The 23612-nt window shown below is 46.5% G+C and overlaps 2 protein-coding genes across 6 annotated transcripts in view; both read left to right on the top strand.

Moving 5' to 3' along the window:
- Positions 1 to 2557: 2557 nt before the first annotated feature.
- Positions 2558 to 5333, top strand: LOC142570579 (kelch-like protein 21). The gene is made up of 3 exons (XM_075678950.1): positions 2558 to 2773; positions 4918 to 5124; positions 5316 to 5333. The coding sequence occupies exons 1-3, from the start codon at positions 2558 to 2560 to the stop codon at positions 5331 to 5333; spliced, it is 441 nt and encodes a 146-aa protein (XP_075535065.1).
- Positions 5334 to 13690: 8357 nt separating this feature from the next.
- LOC142572983 (kelch-like protein 32) overlaps positions 13691 to 23612 on the top strand; it is a 33409-nt gene continuing 23487 nt past the window's right edge. The window contains exons 1-3 of one of the 5 annotated variants that reach the window (XM_075682467.1): positions 13933 to 14006; positions 16740 to 16846; positions 19950 to 20148. In XM_075682467.1, coding sequence (XP_075538582.1) covers positions 20033 to 20148 — 116 coding nt within the window. In that variant the 5' untranslated portion in view covers positions 13933 to 14006; positions 16740 to 16846; positions 19950 to 20032. Of the gene's footprint in view, positions 14007 to 16739; positions 16862 to 19949; positions 20149 to 23612 lie in introns of all 5 variants that reach the window. The other 4 variants (XM_075682466.1, XM_075682464.1, XM_075682465.1 and 1 more) reach the window with 4 other exon arrangements.

Raw genomic sequence — 23612 nt, 5'->3', positions numbered from 1 at the left:
CTCGCTGCGCTTTTTTGCGGCACTCAGTCGCAGCATTGGTGAAAATTATAACTTAGTGACCTTGAGTACGAAGAGTATTAAGGCCGTCAGTTAACGCATGGTGGATGTGAGGCTTACGGGGAAACGTTTTCAGCGCAACACTTAAATAACTAATTGCACGGGACAGGGGCTTTTTTGCATTTCGCCCCCAACGATATGCGTCCTCCACGGCCGGGAATCGATTCCTTGACCTCGTGCTTAGCAGAGCAACACGATAGCTGCTAAAACACCGCGGCGGGTATGTGAAGATTGTCGCATCACTGAGACGTATAAGGACGGAAAGACAACAACGTGGACAGGAGAGATGATGGGCAGCGCGACCTGAGCAGCGCGTTTCGAAAATGAAGAGAAACTATATGGCGCTCCGTGCATGGGGGGGGGGGAGGTTATCTTTGTCGCGGTGCAGCTAGAAGAGCTTTCTAGCCAATGTATCTGTTTGTTGCCGGCAGCACTCATGCGTGCTTGAGATAAATACCACGTAAAAAAAATTGCGGCCTAATGGTTAGATCACGGGGATGCTGCGCCTAGGGGACGAGGTTCGAATCGCACTGCCGAGCACGAATCTCTCTCTCTCTCTCTCTCTTAATAGTGTGCAAGAATCTAGTCGGTGAAAACCCGACCAGCTTCCAAACAACCGACCGACCGCCCTAGTCGAAACCCCAGGATGGGTGGCAAAGAAAGCTTCGCTTTAAAACTGTTTGTTAACCCTCTATTGCATGAATTATGAAAAATTCATTCTAAAAATTATTTTTTTTCAGCTTTTATTATTGATTGAATGAACAAACACATATACAAAAAGTTTCAGAGTTATAACGACTGTATTAATAAAGATACAGCTTTGTGCCAAATATGCCACGCCATGAAGATGGCCGAGAGGTCTTGCTGCCATGGGCGAAAAAGAAAGCTTCACGGATGGTGGTCTTTTTAGCGCAATGTCTGGAATGAAATAAAACAGTTGTTTGCTGCGTTCAGGCACAGATGAATGCTGCACTTCCTGCATCATGCCGACGACTTCTTTGTGCAAGATGGCCACTTATATCTTTGTTTCCTCTCATCAAATTCTGGCCAGTGGCCGACTTAGTCAGATCGGATGTCTTTGCGTGGCATTGCGGCAGCTGGTCCACGTGCTTTTTTGCCTTGAACCTGGAATCCGATGTTTTGACTAGAAGGCCTTCCTGGTCGCTTGTTGGGTATGCACTTGTCATGCAAGGTAAGGCATTCTGCAATTTCTGTTTTGAATTGAGCCAGAGGTAGTGCTTGTTTCTTCCCAAGCTGCTCCTGTACAATAGCCATGCTGCTACTACCGATAAGTCTAGCATATGCGTAAAAATTGGAAAGCGCCATTTCTTCGACCTGATATGTATGCGGTCAAGTCCAAGCAGTGAGTTCACCAGGAGGTCTGTTGTAGACCTTTACTACGCTGTGGCAATCAATCTCGCGAAACTCCTTGCCGCACCCAAACCAGCGCTTTTTCTCTTTTTTTTTCTTTTTTTGGGCTGGGTCTCTCCCAACAAAGCTCGACAGAAATGTCACGGCGCGGTTATCGTACCAACGCACACACGATAGATAATGCCACGTCATCTGTCGTGCTTGTGAGTTCCTCTGAAGCACCACGTCCTTTATATTTCAGTTCCTTCTCGCTTTTCAGGCGACAGTTTGGCAGACGATTCGTCCTCACCGTACCGAGCGACAAAATTCTGTCTTGTGATAGAGTGATCTGCAGCTTCGGGCTATTGAACAGATGGCAGCACGTTACCATTTTTTTGTCTTTCAGGTTCATACTGTGCCAAATAAGGCACACACCGATTTCAGGTTCTCTGCTGTAGTTGCGGACGAAATTGAGGAAACTAATACCGGACTTGCATTGATGAGACCATAAAATATGCCAAAATAATTTTTCTATGTTTCTGCTGTGAAAATGTTCAAAGAAAAAAATACCGATTGCTTTTGTTTGCCCCTTCCGAGTTTCACATCACTTCCCGAAATCTACTTCACCTCTGTTTTGCGTATCGCTCAAGAGATTGCAGCACTTCCCCATAATAAGTGCGATTAACTATGAGAATTACTCTGACGGTATCATATTCTCAACCGGGCATCTCACACACGCAATAAAAATGGCAACCAGTATGTGCTAAATATTGGACGTCATGCAATAGAGGGTTAACTAGGTAATCTCGTGCCGTAGAATGTAAGTGCTAACCGTAAGCGACAAGAAACTTGACTCTAACCGAATAATTATATATTCAGATTGTAGCCCCATAACTGACTACATATCTCATAAGATCGAGGCACGTGGGAGCAGCTTTGAGCCGTTGTTGGGGAAACAAGGGCAAGGGCTGCCCTTTTCTGTCTGCCTCTGAAGTGTTTCGTTTTCCTCCTGCAAGCTGTAAATCCATAAAGATACCGACGCTTCACCACGAGCGCCACCGAGGCCAGCACCACTGTCATCGCCGCCGACGTTCGCCGGCGCGAGCCCGAGCGGCGGTCCAACCCTGGGGTTCGCGGGTCCGCAGGGGCGATGTCCTCGGGCTGGGGTCCTTTCCTGCTGCCCGGAACAGAGGACTGCGTGTTGCGCACCGAGGACGGTGGCGCATTCCGGGCACACAGGGCCCTTCTGTGCGCGGCCAGCCCCTACTTCCGAGGCCTGCTATGCGGCGGCCATACCGACGTGCTGCTGGGAGGAGTCAAGGGATCGGTGCTCAATGCCTTGCTCGCTCACGAATACACGAATCAGGTGTTGACACTTTGTTTCTCGAGCTCGTTCGCTCATAATAAATGTGGGGCGGGGGCAAGGAGAGAAGGGGGCCTCATTGAAGAGCAGCGAATGCAATCATGTGCAGAGTTGAACAGAGCGCATAAATTTTGCTCTTACGTGAACAAAGGAAACCTGCATGGGAGTTAGCATAGCCACTGATAAGTTGCATGTAAAAACGGAAAGCGATAAAAATGGAGAACCGCCATAGTAGGGCGAGAAATAACGCTGCAAGCGCATTTAAAGTCGCAGAAAAAAAAATAAACGAACGTAAGTTTAGTGAAATTACCACAAAATCGACCCTGACGAAAAAAAAAACATGCTTCAGCAACGGCAGGGAAGATAATAGAAATTCCCACATAATAAGTAAATGAACATAATGAACATGAAGAACGCTACCCGGTATTAAAGTTGGTTTCAGGTGCATGTTAACCCTTGTCATGGCCGCGTTCGTTTTTTTACATCATGCGTCAGTGACACATGCCGCCTTTTTTACAAGTTGCTTAAACGTGATGCGCTCGGGAGCGCGCTGCCCTGGAGGCAATGCCTGCGCACTGAGCTCGTTGTGAATAAACTGTCACCGATGCGCGAGAGCGCGTAGACACGTCGTATACTATACGAGTATTTCGTGGACTTTATTTTAAACGCGGCAAAATGAGCCAAGGAATGAATAGCGGGTCGCAAACATTTCAAACTGATGTGTTCAAATGTGCAGTAACTTGTATAGTGTAGACGTGTCTTCCATAAATGTAATATTACGAAAGTTAGTCACACAATGATTTTAAACTAATTAATAAGCAAGACCACGTGAAATACCAGACGCTTGACAGACCTAAATACGAGACAGCACGCATTTGTTTCAACGGCATAGAAGGCCGTGCTCTTTTCTTTTATTACAGTATCGGGGATACCAACACATTCACGTCATATCTCGAAAACAACCTTCCTTTGCGAGTCGGCGCTTGCGTCTGTCTCTTTTAACGCGTAAGCATACATTGGAGGGCTCCCTAGCTCTGTGACGCGGAAAGTGTAATGCCTTGTATCTGCACAAAAATGCGTGATTTGCAAAAAACACATAATCGTTATGATAGGGCAAATGTACATGGGTGCTAGCTTTTAAGCAATAAGGAACCATTTAAAGTAAAACAACATAACAAGAATACCGATAGAGATACAAAGGGCTCCTTAGAATATGCATGGGGAAGCTTATAGTAGGGGTGGACCAAGTGAAATTTGTGGGTGGGCCAACTCGCAATTTGTGGGTGGGCAAACTTTAAATTTGACGGTGCGCCAACTTGAAATTTGTGGGTGGGTCAACATAAATTTGGGGGCAGACTAACTAAAACTTGGAGGTAGGCCAACTTAAACTTGAGGGTGGGCGAAGTTGAAATTTGTGTGTTGGCCACTTTGAGATATTTGGGTGGGTCCTTCGAGTTACGAGCACCTCGCGGGCAAGAGTACGCGGTCAGACGGTTGGCACGTTTTCATTGGGACTTACCAATGCGCACTCAGAAGGCAGGCGAAAGCTTGCGCGGACGAGCAACGCGCGCAAAACATAGGCTTGGCATCGCGGCGGTGCGCTCTCCTCACACAACGCTTCCTGCGCCATACTGCGGCAGGGGGTGCTCTCTTTCGGCCACTGTCCTCAGTCGAGGCGTGCTCGAGCCGGTCGTTCCGGCTCGATTGGTACGATCGCATTGAAGAGGCCGGAGGCGGTGGGAAAATCTGAAAATTATCTACTAAAGCCTAAGCATTCTTTGCCACATGAAAGGCCATGGGCAGACGCGCGTAAACTAGGAAAAGCAAGTAAGCAAAACTAAGCAAAAAACAAAGTTACAGCGGAGCGAGACAATGCTTACGCATTAGTCGACAATTCTAATTTCTGTAGCTTTTTTTTAAAGTCCTTTGTTCTTGTCGCAGTCACCTGTCCTTAACCGTTTACATCTATTTGCGAACTGCTTTCGCCAGCTGCCGCTGCATAGCGAAAAAAAAAAGAAAGAAAAAGCATGGTTCAAGTGTGTCTGAATGGCCTTAGCGATAGTCAAGAAGTCCGTGGTGATCAAAGATTTTGAAAAAAAATGCCTTAACTCAGTTCCACGGCGCGGTGATGTGCGATTTCTGCGCAGCTATGCGTTACAACCGATAACGTGCTGGAGGTGATGGCGGCTGCCGACATGCTGCTGCTAGAGCACTGCCGAGAGAAATGCATGGAGATGGTGCTGCAAAACGTTCAAATCGGGAACTGCCTTAGCCTGGCCGTGGTCAGCAAGCAGTACTACTGGCAAGCTTTTCGCGACTACCTGCTGGGATACATACTCGAACACTTCGATGAGGTGAGCAGCAGAGCGAAAGTACTTTCACCAATCAATTTTTTCACAATTTCTTTTTTATTAAGCTGAGGTATTGTCGCGCTGCAGTGAAGGTGGTGCCAATGTGTCACATCGCAGTAACGGTGTAGAATAGAAGACAAAATTAATACAACTGCATTAAAGCTCAGCTCTTTATTGGGCGAATTTGTGCCCAGCAAAACAAGCAACACTGAAAGTCCAACGATAGCGGCGAGCACGGTCCTGAGTCATCGAAAGCTGATATGCAGGCCAAGTGCTCCGGCCGTTTATACGTGACTCATCGTACATTCCAGCGTGATCGATGGCGCTCGCGCGTATTTCATAATGACGTTGCTATGCGCACTAAGGAATGCGCCCCTCCTAGAAATGGCAGAGTGCACGACGCACATCCTGCGTAACGCTTGTCATTGCATCCGTACAGTAGTTTGCCAATCGAAACGCACACTCGCTGGGATGTCCGAGTCTATGTTAAACCTTTACAATTCGCGCACCCAATCCGGGAGCTTCTGTAATGCTTCGTTCTAACCGAATTATCCGCAGCTTGTTTTTACCCTAACATAACCTAATTCAACATAACATAACGTTGCGCCAACCTTAATTTCCATGTTAACACGCGAAAAAGAAAATAAGGTTCACCAGTGCGAGAATTGCCATTTTCTAGAGCGCGCTGCATCATCGTGAAGATATCTGCCCAGCAGTAGACTTAGGCACCACTGGCCTCCTTGAAGCCCTTGGATTCGGCAAAAGCAGGGGGAAAGTAAACATGTCCGCATACAGATTAGTAAGAGGCGATAGGAAGATTGGTGGAATAAAAGTAGGGAAACGACAAAAACCGGAGACGTACAAAAACAAAGTTCACAATAGCGGGTCAGAAAATTTGATTATGGAAATTCATCGTGGGGGGGGGGGGGGTGTTTCTTCATTTTTTCATTTTTTAACCTAGGTAGGGCATTAGGCAGTATAATAACAAGAACCTCGTGGAGCGACCCACCGCCCCGTTCTAAAGGGGACGCTCATAACATTCATCCATCCATCCAACCATCCATCCACCCATACCAGCCCTTTGCGGCTGGGGCGCGCTCCGTGGAGCGCATAGCCTCGTTCATTTCAGAATATATACGCCACCGCTCATGCCGCGCACACAACTTTAGATACGACTCCTTCGCAGTAGAATCAGTGACAGCATGCTCGAAATTTCAGATACAGGTAGCAGCACCTTGCGCGAAGCGATAACATTTAAACATCGTCCTACTAAACGTTGGCACCTTTTCTGGCGCATGTGGTCCCCAAAGAATAATCGTCATCCATTTTGGTGCACTTCTTTTACTTGATGCTGCGTGGCCCGCAATTCTCGGTAAGGATCGGCGCGCTGCACGTTATCAGACTGGCACAGCATAACCGACAGGACAGCAGGGAGCGCTAAGCTTTCCAGAAAGGAAGTGGCAGAAGACGCATTATGATTAATGTTTCAGGACAGGGTACACCTAGAAGCCTGTAAACTTTTTTTTTCGGTGAGTGTAGTTAGACGATAGGCGGCGCGAATTATTGTTACAGAAAAAAAAATAAACAATGTATGTGGATCAATATGTAGTAAAAAAAAAGTTAGCGAAAATTATATCGTTGTGTAGCAGCTGTAAATTAAGTTGTATGGGTAAATATACCCCAAGTAAAGGCAAATAATTTATAGACTTTTTAACGCTATAGCGTTCCATAAGTGAAAATTTTCGTATATATTTAGGTACATGTATGTACCGTGCTTTGATGTATGACACGCGGTATATGCGGGTTATATGGCTACAACATTGTATCACTAAAGTTGCTCATAAAATTATTTTTCTGAATTTTGAGAAGGGCAGCCCACAAACGAATGTCGTGAAAGAAAACACCGACAGCGCATGCCTCTTGTGTAAATTCTTCTCAGGCTATAATATTAAACGTGCGAAGCAATAACAGGTGCCTGAAAATTATGTAGTTCTTTTGGCGCGGCTGCGCATTACCTCCGGAATCGGCCCATGCAAGAGGCCGCGTTTCTACCAGAAAACTAGCCTTTGCGCATAGCTTTCTCCGCTAGCTTTTACCGCTAAACATTATGGTTACTTAAGCTGCAGTTGCCGGTAAGCGTGAGAAGCAGTCAGGGTTCTTTAAATGCTATCGCGCTCCACTCTTAAAGGTGAAGTTTAAGCGTCTTCCAAGTTCTTTTTTTTTTTTTTGATGCGCTTCGATGCTGCCATTTGGGACACTTAACGAAGTCGCTACTTTTTTTTTTACCTCTAACAACAAAATGCACGGTCAATGAATTTCTGTTTGTGAACATGGCAGTATGAATTCTTTTGGTTTTTGACGATAATGTTCGACAGACATAATTACACGCGAATGTAAAAAATTCATCCAACAGTTTGGAGATGGCGGTGCCTATAAATGGAAAATAAAATGTTCTTCTAGAAAGATCACAGTAAGGATGAATCATTTCCCGGACTATGGATGAAATGATCGGTGATGACATAGCTTTCCTTTCACGGACCTCCCCACCCTAGCGGAAAGGTGATGGTATGTAAATGTGATTATACGCTCTACAAGTGCCACGCAAAGAAGGCGAGGGAAGTAGTCTGAAGGTTACAAAATTTAATTGAGTTGAATTGTATGTATTCCCCAACAAACTTGCAAGTGGACCAGGGAAAAAAATTACGACAGAATTCATCTCAAAATGGCTGTCGATGGTAATGCGATGAGCATTATAGCAATGTGTCGACATACGGTATTGCTGAAGTTCCGTTTATTAAACTTTCATAACGACGATGGAAAGATCACGAAGCAATCACTGCAAGGGGGCATACTTAGTGGTCCAAGCTGGTAGACAAATTGAGCCGGGTGGGCATCAGATTAGATAGATAGATAGATAGATAGATAGATAGATAGATAGATAGATAGATAGATAGATAGATAGATAGATAGATAGATAGATAGATAGATAGATAGATAGATAGATAGATAGATAGATAGATGGATAGATAGATAGATAGACGACGGACAGACGGATGGACGGACGGATGGATGGATGGGCGGGCTAAACGGCTTAAGCGCAGCATCGCACCGGATAAGCGTAAGCAGGCAAGAATACTTATCTGTACAGTGCAGATTGTAGCAGAAACGAGCGCGTACGTATACAGGATGCCTCTCGTCACTTGAGTCAAGACTTCAAAAATGAAATGCACTTCGGACGCGAACAGAACAGAACGTGTAGCGTTGGAAATAGCCTAGAGTAGCTGAGGCTATTTTTTGTATTTGCTATAACTAATTGTTCAAATATATTTAGGTACACAACTTCTTACTTAGTGGCTTAAGCCCTTATGTGTGATATGCAAAGTTGTAGAGTACCTTTAGAAACCGCGTAATAAATTATTATCTGCACGCTGTGTCTCGCGTAGTTCCTTATTTTTCCGCGTGCCAAAGGAAGCCCGCGAATACAAAAGAAAAAGCCCCGTGTTGGGGCGCTTGCGCACTGCTACTGTGCCGCGCTCTCAAGCGTGCAATGGGTGAAGAAACACGGCCACAGCCCTATTGTGGCCGCGGGGAAGTGACAGGGTGGTACGCAGGTTGTAGGCACCTGGGCCGCCGGCATTTGTCGCATAACGGCGCCAATGCGTGCTACTGGCCGAGCGCTGCCTGAGTTACTCCAAGCTGTTGTTGACACTTGACAAGCTGGTGTTCGGTTCGGCTCGAGTCCGAATTGCCTTTCGTTTTCGAAGTCTTCAGTCAAGTTACGCGGGAGAATCTGCGTAGCATGTACGAATACATAATATAATTAGCGCTGGAAATTCGTGGGCCATCTTGGAGCACTGTTGTAGTGCACATAGGCGAGGACGCCAGAAGGCACACGAAAGACACATACACGGCGCCGCGGTTGCCTCTTTCGTATGCCTTCTTGCGTGGTAATCTTAATGGGCCATGATAGTACTCCATAATATAACGCTTCGTTTGAGGAAATGCACATAAACCACGAGGCACTAAGGATAACAAAATTCAGCCGACCATTCGCAATGTTTTCTCTAAGGGATATTAGAAAAGAAAGACTACGTGGAACTGTATATTAAAGAAAATTCGGCCGATACAATTAATTCGGCTAACTTGTGGGAATGCGAAAGCTTTGTACCGTTTGTAGACCTCGGAACGTCATGAACGTGCTCATCTCATACAGCCACGACGCGGCGCCACCTCCTCCCCATTGGCTGCGCCGTCACGTGCCCGATTACGCGCGCACCAATCCACACGTTTAGTCACCCAGATGGCTACGTCGTGACGCGTGCAATAGCGCACGCACTAGGCACACCTTTAGTCAGCCAGACCCGTTGGAGCAGCCGTGGCGTCGGCGAAGTGTGCTCGTCTCGCACACAGGAAGCCCGGTATCGATTGCCACCCAGACCGATATGTACCACATTTTCTTCTCAAAGCCATTAATTTGCTCTGTTTGCAGGAACCTCCCTCGCGTCCATTCAAGCATCTTTTGACATGCTTTTACTCTTCACGCTGTTGGCCATTTTTGGTACCATCTTCCGGTCACGCTGACTACGACGAATTCTCGCTCAATGGGGCACATAATAGTTTCGTAATAATAAATTTTACAGATCAAATTACGTAGGTATGGTCCGGCCTTTACCCAAAGAATATCTTTACACATGCTTCTCAACGCACCGCGCATTTTCTTGCGGCCAGCTAATTAGTGAGAATATAGGTATTAATTACTTGGAACAAAATGTCATGTGAACACCGTTTTCATGTTCACCGGTTGTGATTCTTTTTTCTCGTGTGGCATCTGGCATCCAGTTATCACGCGCTCCAAGACTCTCCCGCCGCGTTTAGCATTTCGCAAATGTTGCTGCCTATCCTAGAGAGAAAGAATCTTCTAATCAAATTGTGCATGTGCCCAAGAAACCACTGCATATTCGCAAATGTAGACGAATGCCAGCGATTAAGATAAATTATGCGATGAGTCAGCTAAATAGCGGACGCAGTTAATCCTGAGAAACACAATTCGACGACCAACGAATGTGCTCAGCGCTATATAGTGGCGGCAAATGTCATTTGTTTTCCTGGGCGCAATTTCGCCCAGGAAAGCGAGAAGCCCAGGAATGACTTGTCGCTTAACTTGGAGTTGTGGCTCTGTTGGATTCCTGATCATCACAATGTGAGACTATGGGGACGCCGTGATACCCTATTCATAATACCACATATAAGAGAGAGTTGTCAAGCTAGTGTGCAGTTAATGTTGCAGGTGTGCTCTGTAAACAGTCACAGTTGTCTCAGTTTTGCAGCAATCCCTCTTCGTTCGCGCGAATGTGCGTCGACTGCAGATATGGCGCGTCAGCAGGGAGTTTCCAGAAATGCCTGCTCGGCACCTCTGCGAAGTGCTGGAGTCGCCGGAGCTCAACGTCCGGCAAGAGCAGACCTTGCTGTACGCTATTGCACGCTGGGCGAATGCCGTTGGCGACTTTCTCATCGTTCGTCGGCCTGGGCTTCGACAGCTACTGGAATGCGTTCGCGTTGGCCTCTGCAGCCCAGCGTAAGTGTCCGCGCGAGCGTTTTCGTGAAGGAGCAAATGGCAAAATGTTTGAGTGCGCTGAACGGAAAAAAAGTAGCGCCGACAGCTGATCGCTCTTTGATACTACAATCGAAGCGCGAGGCAATGCCTCGTCCGATGCGCGTAAAGAATGCCTTTCTCGTATACAGGGTGTTTCAGCGAATGCTTTCAAAAATTCTTAAATGTTGCCGGTGGCAGATAGCTGAATTATTGTTCACGAGGTGCTCTACTCAAAGTGGCGGACACTAGCGCAAAAAATTGAAATGCCTAATTGACTCATTAACAATAATTCACTAATTACCTTTTAATCTAATTACCTTATGAGCCATATTGCAATTCACAAATTCTAACCATGGAGTTCGCAAGGCTGATTCACGTCATTTCCAGTTACTTTTGTGCTTGAATGCGTAAAGCGACGTTTTGTTAAGAAAGTAACTGGGACGCCAATGCTTTTCTGCGCAAATTTCGGGAATATCTCCAAGCTGGTGTAATCCTGAGAATTCGTTCCAAGTGGATCCGCCTTGCGAACTCCACGGCTAGAATTTGTGAGTCCCAATATGGGCCCCAGAATAATTAGTGATAAATTTAGTTAGTGAATTTTCGTTAATTAGACGATTATGTATTTCAATTTTTCGCGCAACTACTGTCCGCCGCTGCGAGTAGACCACCTCATTAACTAGAATTGTGCTATCTGAAGGCAACCTTTGACAACTTTTGAAAGCGGTCGCGGAAACACCTTGTGTACGCAGATAATATTCGCTTGCGTGGCGTGTGATATACAGCAAAGTGCAGCAAACATGCCCCCTCACCCCCCCCCCCCCCCCCCCGCCCAGCTTTCTTGGAGGCCCATTCTCCACCCGGCTGGTACACGCAGAACACGCAAGACAAGCAATGCCTCTTTAAAAAAAAAGGAAACACAAATTGTAGTAGTTTTCAGGAGTTATAGCCTTTGACGTATTTTCTCCTTCTTTTTTTTCTTTCTGACGATTGCCATGCCCATAACGTGCATCGAAACTTACTGAACCCTGTTTGAGGCGGGAGGAAGGAATGCGCGCAAACGCAGAATGTCTGCCACATATTTTCCGAATCTCCTAGGAAACAAACAAATTTCGGTCCTATAGTATACGGTAAATGCTATAACCCTAACTGACATTGTAATTATACATTGCTATCAGAAAAGAAAGTGGGAGCGAAAAATAACTGAGAAACACCCATGGTACTTACGTACCTAAGAGCACGAATAGATGACGACACTGAGCCTACCGACGATATCATTATGACAGAAGAATTTTATGGGGGAAACCTTAGTAATTAAGAGAACTACCGGACACACAACCAAGCGTGTACACTTAAAGACGCCCCCTTCACATTTTTTGTTAGCTCCGATTTCAATTTAGTGATGAGACATCGCTCTATATATCCGGCCCTACAGCTTCGGGAAGCTTTACCCTAAATTTTTAATTTATTTATATTGTATTGCAATTCTATACACGTACAAATAATAATAGCGTACAAATAATAATAGCGAACTGCTCATAATGAATAAACAGCAAACCTTTAGTATTTAGATTGTGTTTACAGATAATTCAAAGTGCGCTTTTTCTTGCGAAGGGTGCATGAGATACGATAGTTTTGAGAATGGAAGGATACTTATTAATTAATGAGGGGGGGGGGGGGGTTCGGGGCTTCCAAAGCGACACTGAGGCTGAGCGAGCCACCGTAAATGAAGGGCTTCAGAGTAATTTTGACCGCATGGGTTTCGTCAAGATGCGTGCAAATCTAAGTCGACGATAGTTCTTGCATTTTGTCCTCACAGAAATGTGGTCGCTACGATTGGGAATTGAGCCTGTGACGTCGTGCTCAGCATCACAGTGCCCTAGTCGCTGAGCCACGATTGCTGGTCAACAATAACTGGACGTCCTTGTATACAGCGATTGGGGATACGGTTAAGTGTGGTTCAATACGGAAGCTTTCCACGCGAAGGCACGTCAAAAGTTGAACCACCCGCCGTGGTTGCTCAGTGGCTATGGTGTTGGGCTGCTGAGCACGAGGTCGCGGGATCGAATCCCGGCCACGGCGGCCGCATTTCGATGGGGGCGAAATGCGAAAACACCCGTGTGCTTAGATTTAGGTGCACGTTAAAGAACCCCAGGTGGTCAAAATTTCCGGAGTCCTCCACTACGGCGTGCCTCATAATCAGAAAGTGGTTTTGGCACGTAAAACTCCAAATATAATAATAATAATAAAAGTTGAACGTCCCTTTATTGCTGAGCCCATAGCCAGACCCAGTATTTGAAGTACGTAACCGTCGGTCGTTATTTCTCAGGAACTACTACTCGAGGAATTGCGCGGATTTTTATCTGCAGCTACGGGGGATTCCGTACGTGTGCCTTGCACTGAAATTAGTATTCGTTTCCAAACGCGATGTTCTTGCCCATCGTTCAGAAACTTCTGGTTTCGTGACCAGGCCTGTTGTATGGCGGCGAATTCGAGGTCCTGTGCTGTTTTAGTTGCTCTGACATCTTAGAGTTTAAAAAGTACAGGACCTGCAAATCCCTTGAGTTTTGGAATCCTAGGCGTCTTGCGGTACTTTGCCATGACATACGGCGGTAAAATCGTGACTTGCAGGATTATATACAAAACTTTACTGCAACATTGTTGAAGTGCTCCAGGAAGAGTCGGATATGTCAGTCTGTGCGCCCGTTGGTGCGCTTCTTCGTACATTCGTTATTCCGCTACACTGATGAGCGCGTTGTATTACTACGATGCGCGATTTCTTTTATATGTGATAAACTTTCCGCACGAAACGTTTTACCGCAGCAGATACAAAACCGTATCGAATGGTGTGGGTAATGCGTGTCAACATGCGACGTGCCACTGCCGAATACGCGTGAGCGCATCGTTAATAATGAAAGACTTCAGCAGCTGTGTGCAAGGCTGACGGTGTTGTCGCGTCTGGCACCCAGTGACCTGGAAGCATTTCAAAACTTCTGTCCTGCATTGGCCATGAGCCCCGCTTATCGTGAGGCCGTATTGGAAGCCCTGGAACGTGGCCCCTGCTTGTGCTCGCCTATCCCGTTCCTGCTCGAAAAATTCTCTGCGCAAGAACCGGGAGCGCCAGTCGCAGAAGCGGCAGCGATCGGAGTTGCGGCCCCGATCGTCGCTGACCCCGCAGCTGTTGTCCGAAACGATGCCGCAGCTGCCGTCGCAGATGCAGACGCTTCCGCTGCTCCCGCTGACGTTGGCTCAGACGTAGACATGGAGGAAGATGATGCCGACGTTGGAGTCACCGGTGAGCCCACTAGTATTGTGACAGCATGGACGGCTCGGTTGTTGCAGCCTTCGGCCATCTGAACTTCTTTCAACGGTTATTTAGACATTTTTATTTGCTACTGAAGAGGAAGATTTAGCATATGAGCTCCTATCTAAATTCATGGAAGCAAAAAAAATTAAAAGTAATATTTTTCTTGGCAACCACCCCAGCAAGTTTCACATTGTTTTTCGAATTTTAAGGAAGGCGTTTAAACCTAGTGACAGTAGGAAGCGGATAACTGGAGCAATCTAGTGACTGTGGGTAGCCAAATTTCTCACAAGGTTGTATAAAATTGCAAAATTAAAAAAAAAACTTGAACTACGAAGTTGCAGCTCTGTACATCAGGAAGAAAATTAAACGAAATGAAAATTCTGTAAACTGTGCATAATAATAAATGTATAAGGGCAAATTTGATGAAATATACAGCCTACTGAATTAACTCACTAAATTGTGAATAGGACTTTTATGAAACCCTCATACACACTGTAAAATTTCATTAGCTTGTAATTTATATATCAACTTTGTCCAGTTTATATCGGATCGAACAGGTGAAGTTTATGCAATTGCAATTTCTGCTTTTAGTTTGAAGTTACGGTTGGGGGGGGGGTGTAAACTTCGTGCTTCATTATGCTTGAAGCTTCCTAGTTTCCAAAACGTTTTTGAAAGATTTCAGGCGCTAAATAAAATTCTGCTTGCTACAGACACTAGAATCTATCTGTCTGTTTCAAATGAAACAGATTTCATTCAAGTCGTTTGAACTAGTTTGCTATAGAAGCTTTTCTGCGTTTTACAAGTATTTCCACAGGGAAATCAAAGTTTGCCTCGAGAAATAGCTTCATTGTGAGCGCTGCATATACACTACGGAGTACAAATGCTGCGATGTGCAGAAAGGGAAGATATTTGGAACATATTTTTTTTCGCGAGCGCATTTCTGAGTTCATGGATAAATGAACGACGCGATTCTTTTCTTGAACTTACTTCCACATTGGGGATTGCCGAAATAGCCTTTAGAAAAAATTGTCTTGAAACTGTTTGAACTGTTTAATAATTGAAGTGTATTTGTCTCGAAGAGCAATCTAACAGTGACAAGAACAAATGGGACGGCATGAGCGCCCACGCAGTGATGTGTGTCTGTCTGTCTGTATAATGGGGTCATGATAACGAATTAGGTCATAGTAACGTATGGGGTGATAGGTTGGAATGAATCTTGTAAACAAATGGTTAGTTAGTCTGGTGATGTTACGCGCACTGCTTTTGGATCAGCATATATCCAGCAATATCAGCAATATCCGTCATTATCTCGGACGGCACAGCAGATTCCTGCTAATGCGATGATTCTAAGTCATACTGCGTAGGCCAGGATTTGATCTGTACAGAAAGCATGTTTGTTCATCTGCGTCCCTATCTCGTACTATTGAGGAGGAAGATAAACTTTATTTGTAAAAATGAACTGACGGTCGAGTCATCCGAGGTGAGTGTCGTCCCTAGTCCAGCATGCCGTGGGCCTGAGCCGATAGATCGGTATTGCTCACCAGACAATGCTGGTCTTCATGGCGCGGGCTTGTCAGCTGGGCCTCCCACTGCTCGACGGTTGTTCCAGTTATGTGCACTGCCGATGGGTTGTGCCAGGCGCTTTTGTAAGTGTAGCTCACAGGATATACGACGTGTAGCAGGGTGCCGTCTGGCAATGTGCCGGCATGTTGTTTGTGGAAGATGCTTGTTTAGAAGATGTTTAAAAGATGCTTGAAGATGTTTGTTTCTGCCTCTTCTCTAGTCAGCTTGGGATGCGTAGGTGGGCAGGTTCTCCTACCCAGTCTCTAGTGGCTCAGGATATCGCTGTATATTTTCGAAACGCCATCGTGTGGGTATACCGGGGATCGTGAACCCGGCGGGATAGCCCGGAGAATATGATCTCGGGCAGCTGCGTGAGCCGCTAAATTACCCGCCAGGGGCTCGTGTCCCAGGGCTTAGACAACGTATATTCATTAAAGATTTTCGAGTTTCTGGAGGATGCTCGGGGCTTGTTTAGAAATGCGGCCCTTTTGGTAATTTCTGCACACTGTTTGTGAGTCCATGATGACTGTGATGTGATCTTCATCTCACTTCCCCGTCGTGGCCCCTAGGGATGTCGCCGTTTCTTCCGCGGAGTCGCTGTCTGAAGTGTCCACCGAGGCGGCTGCTTCCTCTCCTCCCTGACCGTTGATCACGCTGGAAGCGCGGGCTGCTCTGTTCTTCTGCTTTGCAGCGTAGGTGTATCTGACTTCACTTCTTGGTCATTTGTAGGCCTTACGTATAGATTGTACACTCGCGTGTTTCCTTCCTCTGTTGTGTACCGAGAGCATGTTTCTAGGGATGCTGGCTACCGTGATCTTCTCTCTCAGGGGTAGAGGCACCCACGGTTTTCTGGATTTGTATTCAACTGGGTAGCCCAATCTTAGCCTGTTCCTGCTCGTGCTGGTGAACTTAAGTCGCTCTATCTGACTCGTCTTGTAGACCTCTGCTAGTTCTTCCCAGGTATTATAGATGCCCAGGCTGAGTAGCTACTCCGTCGACGTCGTCGGGGGAAGCCCCAATACCAGTTTGTAGGTCTTTCGTATGAGCGTGTTCAGTTTGTACCTCTCGCTGTTATTGGGGCCCAGGTACGGGGTGCCGTAAGTGAATCTGCTTATTATCGGAGTTTGTATTAAATTTTATCGCGTCCTCCTCTTTCAGGCCGTGTCTTCGAACCAGTCGCGCGACTTGGGTAACGGTCGCTTGCAGCTTTTTAACGGCGGCGAGACCGGCACCGTCCTTCTGGAAAGTGAGGCCCAGGATACAAAGTATGTCCACCTTCGGTATGTTGACTCTTTGCAGGGTCAATGTTGGGTCTGGTGTCTCCTGGCCAGGCCGCCTTCTCGTCCTCTTTTTGAGGATTAGGAGCTTCGACTTTTCCGGGGCGCATGAGAGGCCACAGTGGTGTAGATAACACTCGATCCTGGCGATGGCTTCCTGTAGGTCGTCTCGTTGTTCACCCATCGATCTCGTGCACGCCCACATGGTCAAGTCGTCCGCGTAGATTGCGTGACGGATACCGCTGACGAGGTTCGGCAATCTCCTCATCGCTATATTGAAGAGCAACTGGGAGATCAAATCACCCATGCCTGGGATGTTCCTTTCTGCAGTATTTGGATCTTGTCAGCCTTGAGGTCCCCCGGGTTGGTCGCTGTTCAACCTGTCAGGAAGTCCCGGACGTAGTCGCACTTGCGCCGTCCACAGTTGGTACGTTGTAGGCTGCTTAGCACTGCTTCGTTGGAAACCTTGTCGAACGCCCCCTTAACGTCGTGTGCTAGAGTGACACTCTTGTCGCTTGTGATGAGGCCGTCAGTGACTACCTGTTTTAGCTGAAGTAAAATGTCCTGGGTAGAGAGGTTAGGCCGGAAACCTAACATAGTGTTCGGAAGGTGCCCACCCTTCCAGATAGTGCGAAAGTAGATTGCGGTCCATGTGTTCGAAGTTTCCCCACGCACGACGTGGGGAAAATTGGACGCAGAAATACTTGGGTCAGTCTAAAGAGCCTCCTGGCCAAGACAGAATCGAAGAGTGTATTATCGAAATGAAAAAAAAAGCAACAACAGTGTTTGTTGTTGGATGCTGTCGACGGCTGCTCCTTTTCGCTCATATATATATAAATATATTATAAAATATCTGCGATAGATGATACTTAAAGAAAACACAAGAAAATGCGTAGTGACACAAGGGAGAAAGCACTTCGTATCAAGTTACAGTATAAACAATATCCATGGATGTCAGACGTAAACACGTATTTTCACGCAGACACAAATTGCCCTTATGCGCCCATAGTGATGCCAAGTCAGTACTCATCACACATACAGCTATATTCTAAAGAGCGTTGAAGGAGCTCAAAGCTTTGAGACGCACTGCAGTTTAACGGGATGTACCGAGCCCATTTCAAAGTGGAAGCTGATTTGAATAAAGCATACTGAGTTTTGTTTAGGGCACTGTCTAAGCATAGTGTGTGCGGGACAGCTGACAGGTGTGTGGTATGCGTGCGCATAGTCGTTGCTGCTTGGTGTAAGCAGTTTGAAGTGTCAGACGATGCAAGATGGTATCAATGCTTCGTGAAAACTGAGGATTTGCTTGGTACTCAGTATATGGGTCAAGTGATGTAAGCGTTGATTTCTGTGGGTTCTCTCTGCATAAGTTGGACAAACTTCTCTCTTGAGGCTTCTTAAGATGCGCCGTATGTCGAACTGGGACCTAGCAATGAGATTTCTTACACAATGAGCCGGATTAGCCAACGCATTCGCCAGTTCAATTATTTATTGATGCCACAGCTACTTGGAATGGACTGAAACACCCCAAGTTTTATATTAAACCGCATGTTTCAACCGCAGCATGGGTGAGTTCTTCCCGGGGAGATTAGGTCCCGCGTGCTGGAGTGGCATTTTAAATACTAGAGCTGGCAAAGAATTTTTAACGACCCATAATTTTTGTCACGCGTTCGACATTCTTATGGTATCGACGGCCAATACAATGGTGAGCAGCTGCGATGTTGTGGACGAAGACCGATGTCCCAGCAGGGATGTATACCGTATAGACTCATGTAAGGGCCGCACCTGTGTACGGGCCGCTCTTGGTAGCCCAAAATAAGGAAAAAGAGTTTCAACGGAGAAGCAATCGTGCTCGGCACCCCGATGCCGCGCGCACATCGGCGAATTTTCCCTCGTTGCCTATTTCCGCATGCCGCTACTAGATGGCGAGAGCTGCGCGATGACCTCTGATGCAATGGCCCATCCGGGGATCCACGGGATGCACAAGCAACAAGTGCGCCGGCACAATTTTGGGGAAAAGGTTCGATCCCGTGCAAGAATCGTATCTTACCAAAATTGTAAGAAAGCAAAAAAGAAAAAGAAAATTGAGCGGCCCGTACACGAGTCTATCAGGTATCGTTAATGCAACTCGGTTCTGTCATGCGCTTGCGTTGAGCTTCCTTTGGTGATCGGGTCGTTTTCCTTTCTCGCAGGAGCCGTGGACTAAACCAATATTCTCGTCACTGCTATGCATAGTTCAAGTAACGGGTAGACAACGGCGCTAGAGCAGCATTATATGCCCTCTACCTTACGAAGTCAAGGCTTTTTCAGGCGAAAACGTTTTCTTGGACAACTCGGTTAATAACGACAAAGTAGATGTATAGCGAGAAAAATTAGAGGACGGGAAATACAGCGCACATGACAGGCGCAATCATGTGCCCTGTTTCATGCACTCGACCTCTGGGCCCATATTGATTTATTTTTTTAAACAATAACCCTCTTTGCGACTATCTAATCCTTAAATCCATGGATGGTCGGTTGGTTTCCGAGAACCAACACTACGAACTGCATGTGGTATACACGTTGAACGAATCGATATAGCCATTTGAAATGCTTATTAAGAATTAGCCGGTGAACGGACCTGCACAGTACAAAATTTCGCAAAGAAACAACAAACAATAGCTGGGTTTCAACACTGGAAGAAATCTACGCCTTCAGTGTAGCAGTTTCTTGATTAAAACTAAGTTTTCTTTACCTTACTCCCGGTTATTTGGCGCGTCACTCCGTCGGTTTTTCACCAAGTGGGATAGAGAAGTACGGAAGTAGTCTAACAGGAAAGTTGCCTGATCGCCAATGTTGCAATAAAAAGTAGGTCGATGCTGGAATCAGTGCAGTCCGCGGTCTAGTAGGTCACGAGATGGATTGCCTACGTATCAGGCATCTCTTTTCGTGGATCTGTGGAGTGCTTGTACTTGTTTTGTCGTTGAGTCAGGTTACATCAGATGTTGCTCAGCGAAATCTTGGCTGATTTCAACGCAGCAAACACTATCTATAGAAGTCATTATCGATGGTTCTTGGTTCACGTTTAGAATTGACCGCCAACTCTCCGCAGAAGACCTGCCCGTGGTGAAACCCCAGTGCAATAAATGCGGCAAGAATAACCCTGAACGCTGGCTTCCCCGCTTTCCGCACAACATGCTGTTCGTGGTAGGCGGCTGGAGGATGGGGCAGCCGTTGTCTGACATCGTAGCCTTCGATCCAAGCGCCAACCGGTGGGTTTACCACAAGAACGAGTCCATCTTCGAGCCAAGGTAATCTGGGTGCGCTTAGCGAATGCTGCCGTGCCAGTGAAGGCCACACTGAACCCGAAATAAAACACTGCCAACTGCTCTAGCTGCCTTCCCGCACCACGTTAGACCTCCCCGTAGTTCAAATCTTTAAGCCTGAGCTAATAAAGACAGCCGTGCAAAACGCACTCGTGGAAAAAACGAAATTTTACGGTAAAGATTTTCTTAACGTAAGTGGTTAAGTTTCGTGAGCTAAGTGAACGAGTTTGCTTTTGTTTCCATTACAGGAAAGTAATTTAAGCATTTTCAGTGGCAAAATATTTGTCAATGTGACAATTGAACATTTGAACTGCAATGAAAGGCAATTACGTCGCAAAAAAGCTTTCCGGTAGGGCACAAAGTTTCCGCTTGGTACACCAAGGTTTCATTCCTGCGCTGTCAAAATTAACGAGCAGAAAATTTTTCAAGAAACAGGTAATGAATGTGGTGCCTTTCTTTGTTGCTTTACTGCATGAAAGAGCATATGAAAAGGGGTATTGCGTTCCTTTTAATGATGCTGATGCTATAATGACTGCACTAGGTGGAGGCTCGGCTGGTCCATTACATACTCTAGTGATGTTGCCGGGCTGGTAAGTCTTGCGCATGGAGGTGCTTTGCAATCATTAGTAGACTGCTGCACTAAACACGCGTGCCTCACCTGTAGACGGCGGCCTCCTCAAAACGTAGATGGGCAAAGGGTAGAAGCCGCATTAGGTAGAAGCCAAGAAGCCGCAGTCACATGACCACTAAAAGAAGTGACGCGACATCTGGTTATTGCGCAACCTCGTTACCGTGTAGCCAGGGGCCCTATAACGTAATACGATTCCAACCTGTTTTTACTCCAACCTACTGACGCCAAGTTTACGTAACCACCAACGCAAGCGTTGGGCGGTAACCCGCACCATTCTTTGAAGAGCCCGATCAAACGCGTCCTCATTTTTAGGAGCTAACTTTTGTTTGATTTCAAAGCTAACGGCATTGCCTACTTTCACAGGCGTTTCTTGTATGATTGCCTGGGAAGAGACAAGGGACACGCAGAATGGGAGAGAGTTTCGGCGGGGCCGAGCCAGCTCAGTGAAAGTAGATAACCGGACGAAGAGGATGCACGTGCCGGCATCTGCAAATGGTCCGCTTCCCCGTTCTTAGCTTGCGGTGGCTCGTCGAAAATTGCAACGGAAGCACAAGAATGCTACTAGAACGGATTATCAGCGTCGAAGAGCTGACAGAGTGATGTCGTGCACGTGCCAAAAGGGCTGGATAATGTTACACTACCACGCAAAATTTATAATATGTACATATAAATCCATGCTACCCGAACGCTCCACTAGCAAATGCCCGAGCGATTGGCGGGCAGCCATTTTCTATTCATCTTGGAACGGGGAAGTCTCCGACTGTTCGGGAAAAATTAAGTTTTGTTCGGCTTAGTGTAGCATGTTTAACACGTGCACGTCACTTTGACGCGGTGAGTATTCGCGATTTTGTGACGTCGCGTGACAGACAGGCCAAGTGAGGTTGGCCCAAAAATTGTTTGACCGATCGTGGAGGGCTGATTGCAGAATTGAAATAGAAACAGTTTTAAGTAGCTTAACGTTATAGCGCCCCAGTTGTCAGATAGCTGGCCAGGGAGCTATGCGCAACTTATGGTTCCCATTATGTCACTGCAGATGAATGGGATCGTTTTGTAGGAATACAAAACATTAGAATTCCAAAAAACTGCAGTTCCATATTGAAAAGTTTTCACAAAAAATTCCTGACCAGCTTTGGTCCTAAACTTAGAGACTTATGTTACTTGTAAGCAATTGTTAACCAAGTCTCGCGCCGTTTGCTTTATTGAGACCACGCGAACGGCTGCATCAGTAAGTGCGGCGATGTTGAATAAGTGGCCAGATAAAGGAAAGAAAGAACTGCGTTATAGTTCTTAGCAAAACAAATAGCGAGATCTTACATGCGCATTGAGTGCCTGTGACTTTCATTTCTTCTTTAATAACGTCGATAAGTGAGACAAACGCTTACGTATGTAGTGCAATAGTGAATATTACATGATTAAAAGGTAAACAAAAACCCGGGGCACTTCGCCGACCAAATAAAGATTTAAAAGAAAAGAAGACGTTTCGGCTCCCACCCGGGAGCCTTGTTCACAGGTAAAATAAACAAAGGTGCTCGAGCAGCTTGCTTAAATAGTCTTGAACACGTGACGCAGGCAGCGCGCATACACTGACGGCAGATTGCCATCGCTCCTGTTCAGAGTGTGTGGCGTAGTCTGAATCATGAGGGACTCAAGATAAAGGCGTCGTCGAGATAGCCCTTTTTCCCTGGCAAGGACATGTGCCTTCCCAAGTCGATTGCGTGGCCGCTTGAAGTGGCATGCTCAGCCAAAGCACTGTATTTCACATTTTCTTTTTTGACGTCATAATTGTGCTGTTTAAGACGCCTTTCAGAGTCACCAGTTTCGCCAATGTACACGTAGTCGCAATCCGCGCATGGGACAACGTACACAACACCTGGGAATTTCTCTTTTGGTAATTTGTCCTTAACATTGACGAGTGATTGCCGTAGTCTCTGGTTTGGAATGTGTACCACTTGAACATTGTATGAACGCAGAATATGGCTTAGAGCTTCACTTGTGGACGAGATATATGGTATTCCGGCGCGCTTTTGACTAGAGGCAGCATAGGGTAACTGCGGACGTGCCATTTGTCGTTCGACAGCATTCAAGAAAGAGCACGGGTAACCCCAGGCTGATAGTTCCCGCCGTACCACGCTTACGTCGGCTGCGTAGTCTTCTTGTCTCGTGCAGATTTTCTCCGCGCGTCGTAGAAGCGTCGAAACCACTGCCCTTTTGTGAGAAGCAGGATGCAAGGAGCCGAAATGCAAGTAGCGTCCTGTGTGAGTTGGCTTTCTGAAAACTGCGAACGACAAAGTAGGCCCCTTTCTTTCAATCAGCATATCAAGGAATGGAAGCTTGCCGTCGACTTCCTCTTCTACCGTGAACTGGATCGCCGCTTCCATGCTGTTTAGGTGCGAAGTGAACGACTGAACTGCTTCTTTGTGAATGATGCAAAAACAGTCGTCCACGTAGCGAAAGAATGCCTTCGGAGCAGGGCTGAACGAAGAGAGTGCTCGACTTTCAAGTGCTTCTATTGTCAAGTTAGCGGCGGTTACCGATATAGAAGCTCCCATAGCCGTTCCGTGGACCTGTTGGTAGAAACACTTTTGGAACGTAAAGTACGTATTTGATAAACAGAACTGTAACAGCCGAGCCAGGTCCGGTGCATCAATGGGCGATCTCTCGGGTAGAATTGCATCCGACTCCACAGCGGTACTGCATACATCCACGGCCAGTTCCGTTGGCACACTAGTAAAAAGCGATTCCACGTCAAAAGAGACCAAGATGTCGTTTTTATCCAGTACGACGTCACGGACTTTGTCCATCAAGTCGTAGGAATTGC

The sequence above is a fragment of the Dermacentor variabilis genome, chromosome 2, assembly GCF_050947875.1.
Source record: "Dermacentor variabilis isolate Ectoservices chromosome 2, ASM5094787v1, whole genome shotgun sequence".
Taxonomy (NCBI): Eukaryota; Metazoa; Arthropoda; class Arachnida; order Ixodida; family Ixodidae; genus Dermacentor; species Dermacentor variabilis.
This window is presented reverse-complemented; position numbering and strand designations above follow the sequence as displayed.

Bases quoted from the DNA above. Each gene is read 5' to 3' on its own strand.
- LOC142570579 (XM_075678950.1), top strand. From the start codon at position 2,558: ATGTCCTCGGGCTGGGGTCCTTTCCTGCTGCCCGGAACAGAGGACTGC. The intron at 2,774-4,917 runs GTGTTGACACTT...ATTTCTGCGCAG, and splicing joins CTCACGAATACACGAATCAG to CTATGCGTTACAACCGATAA.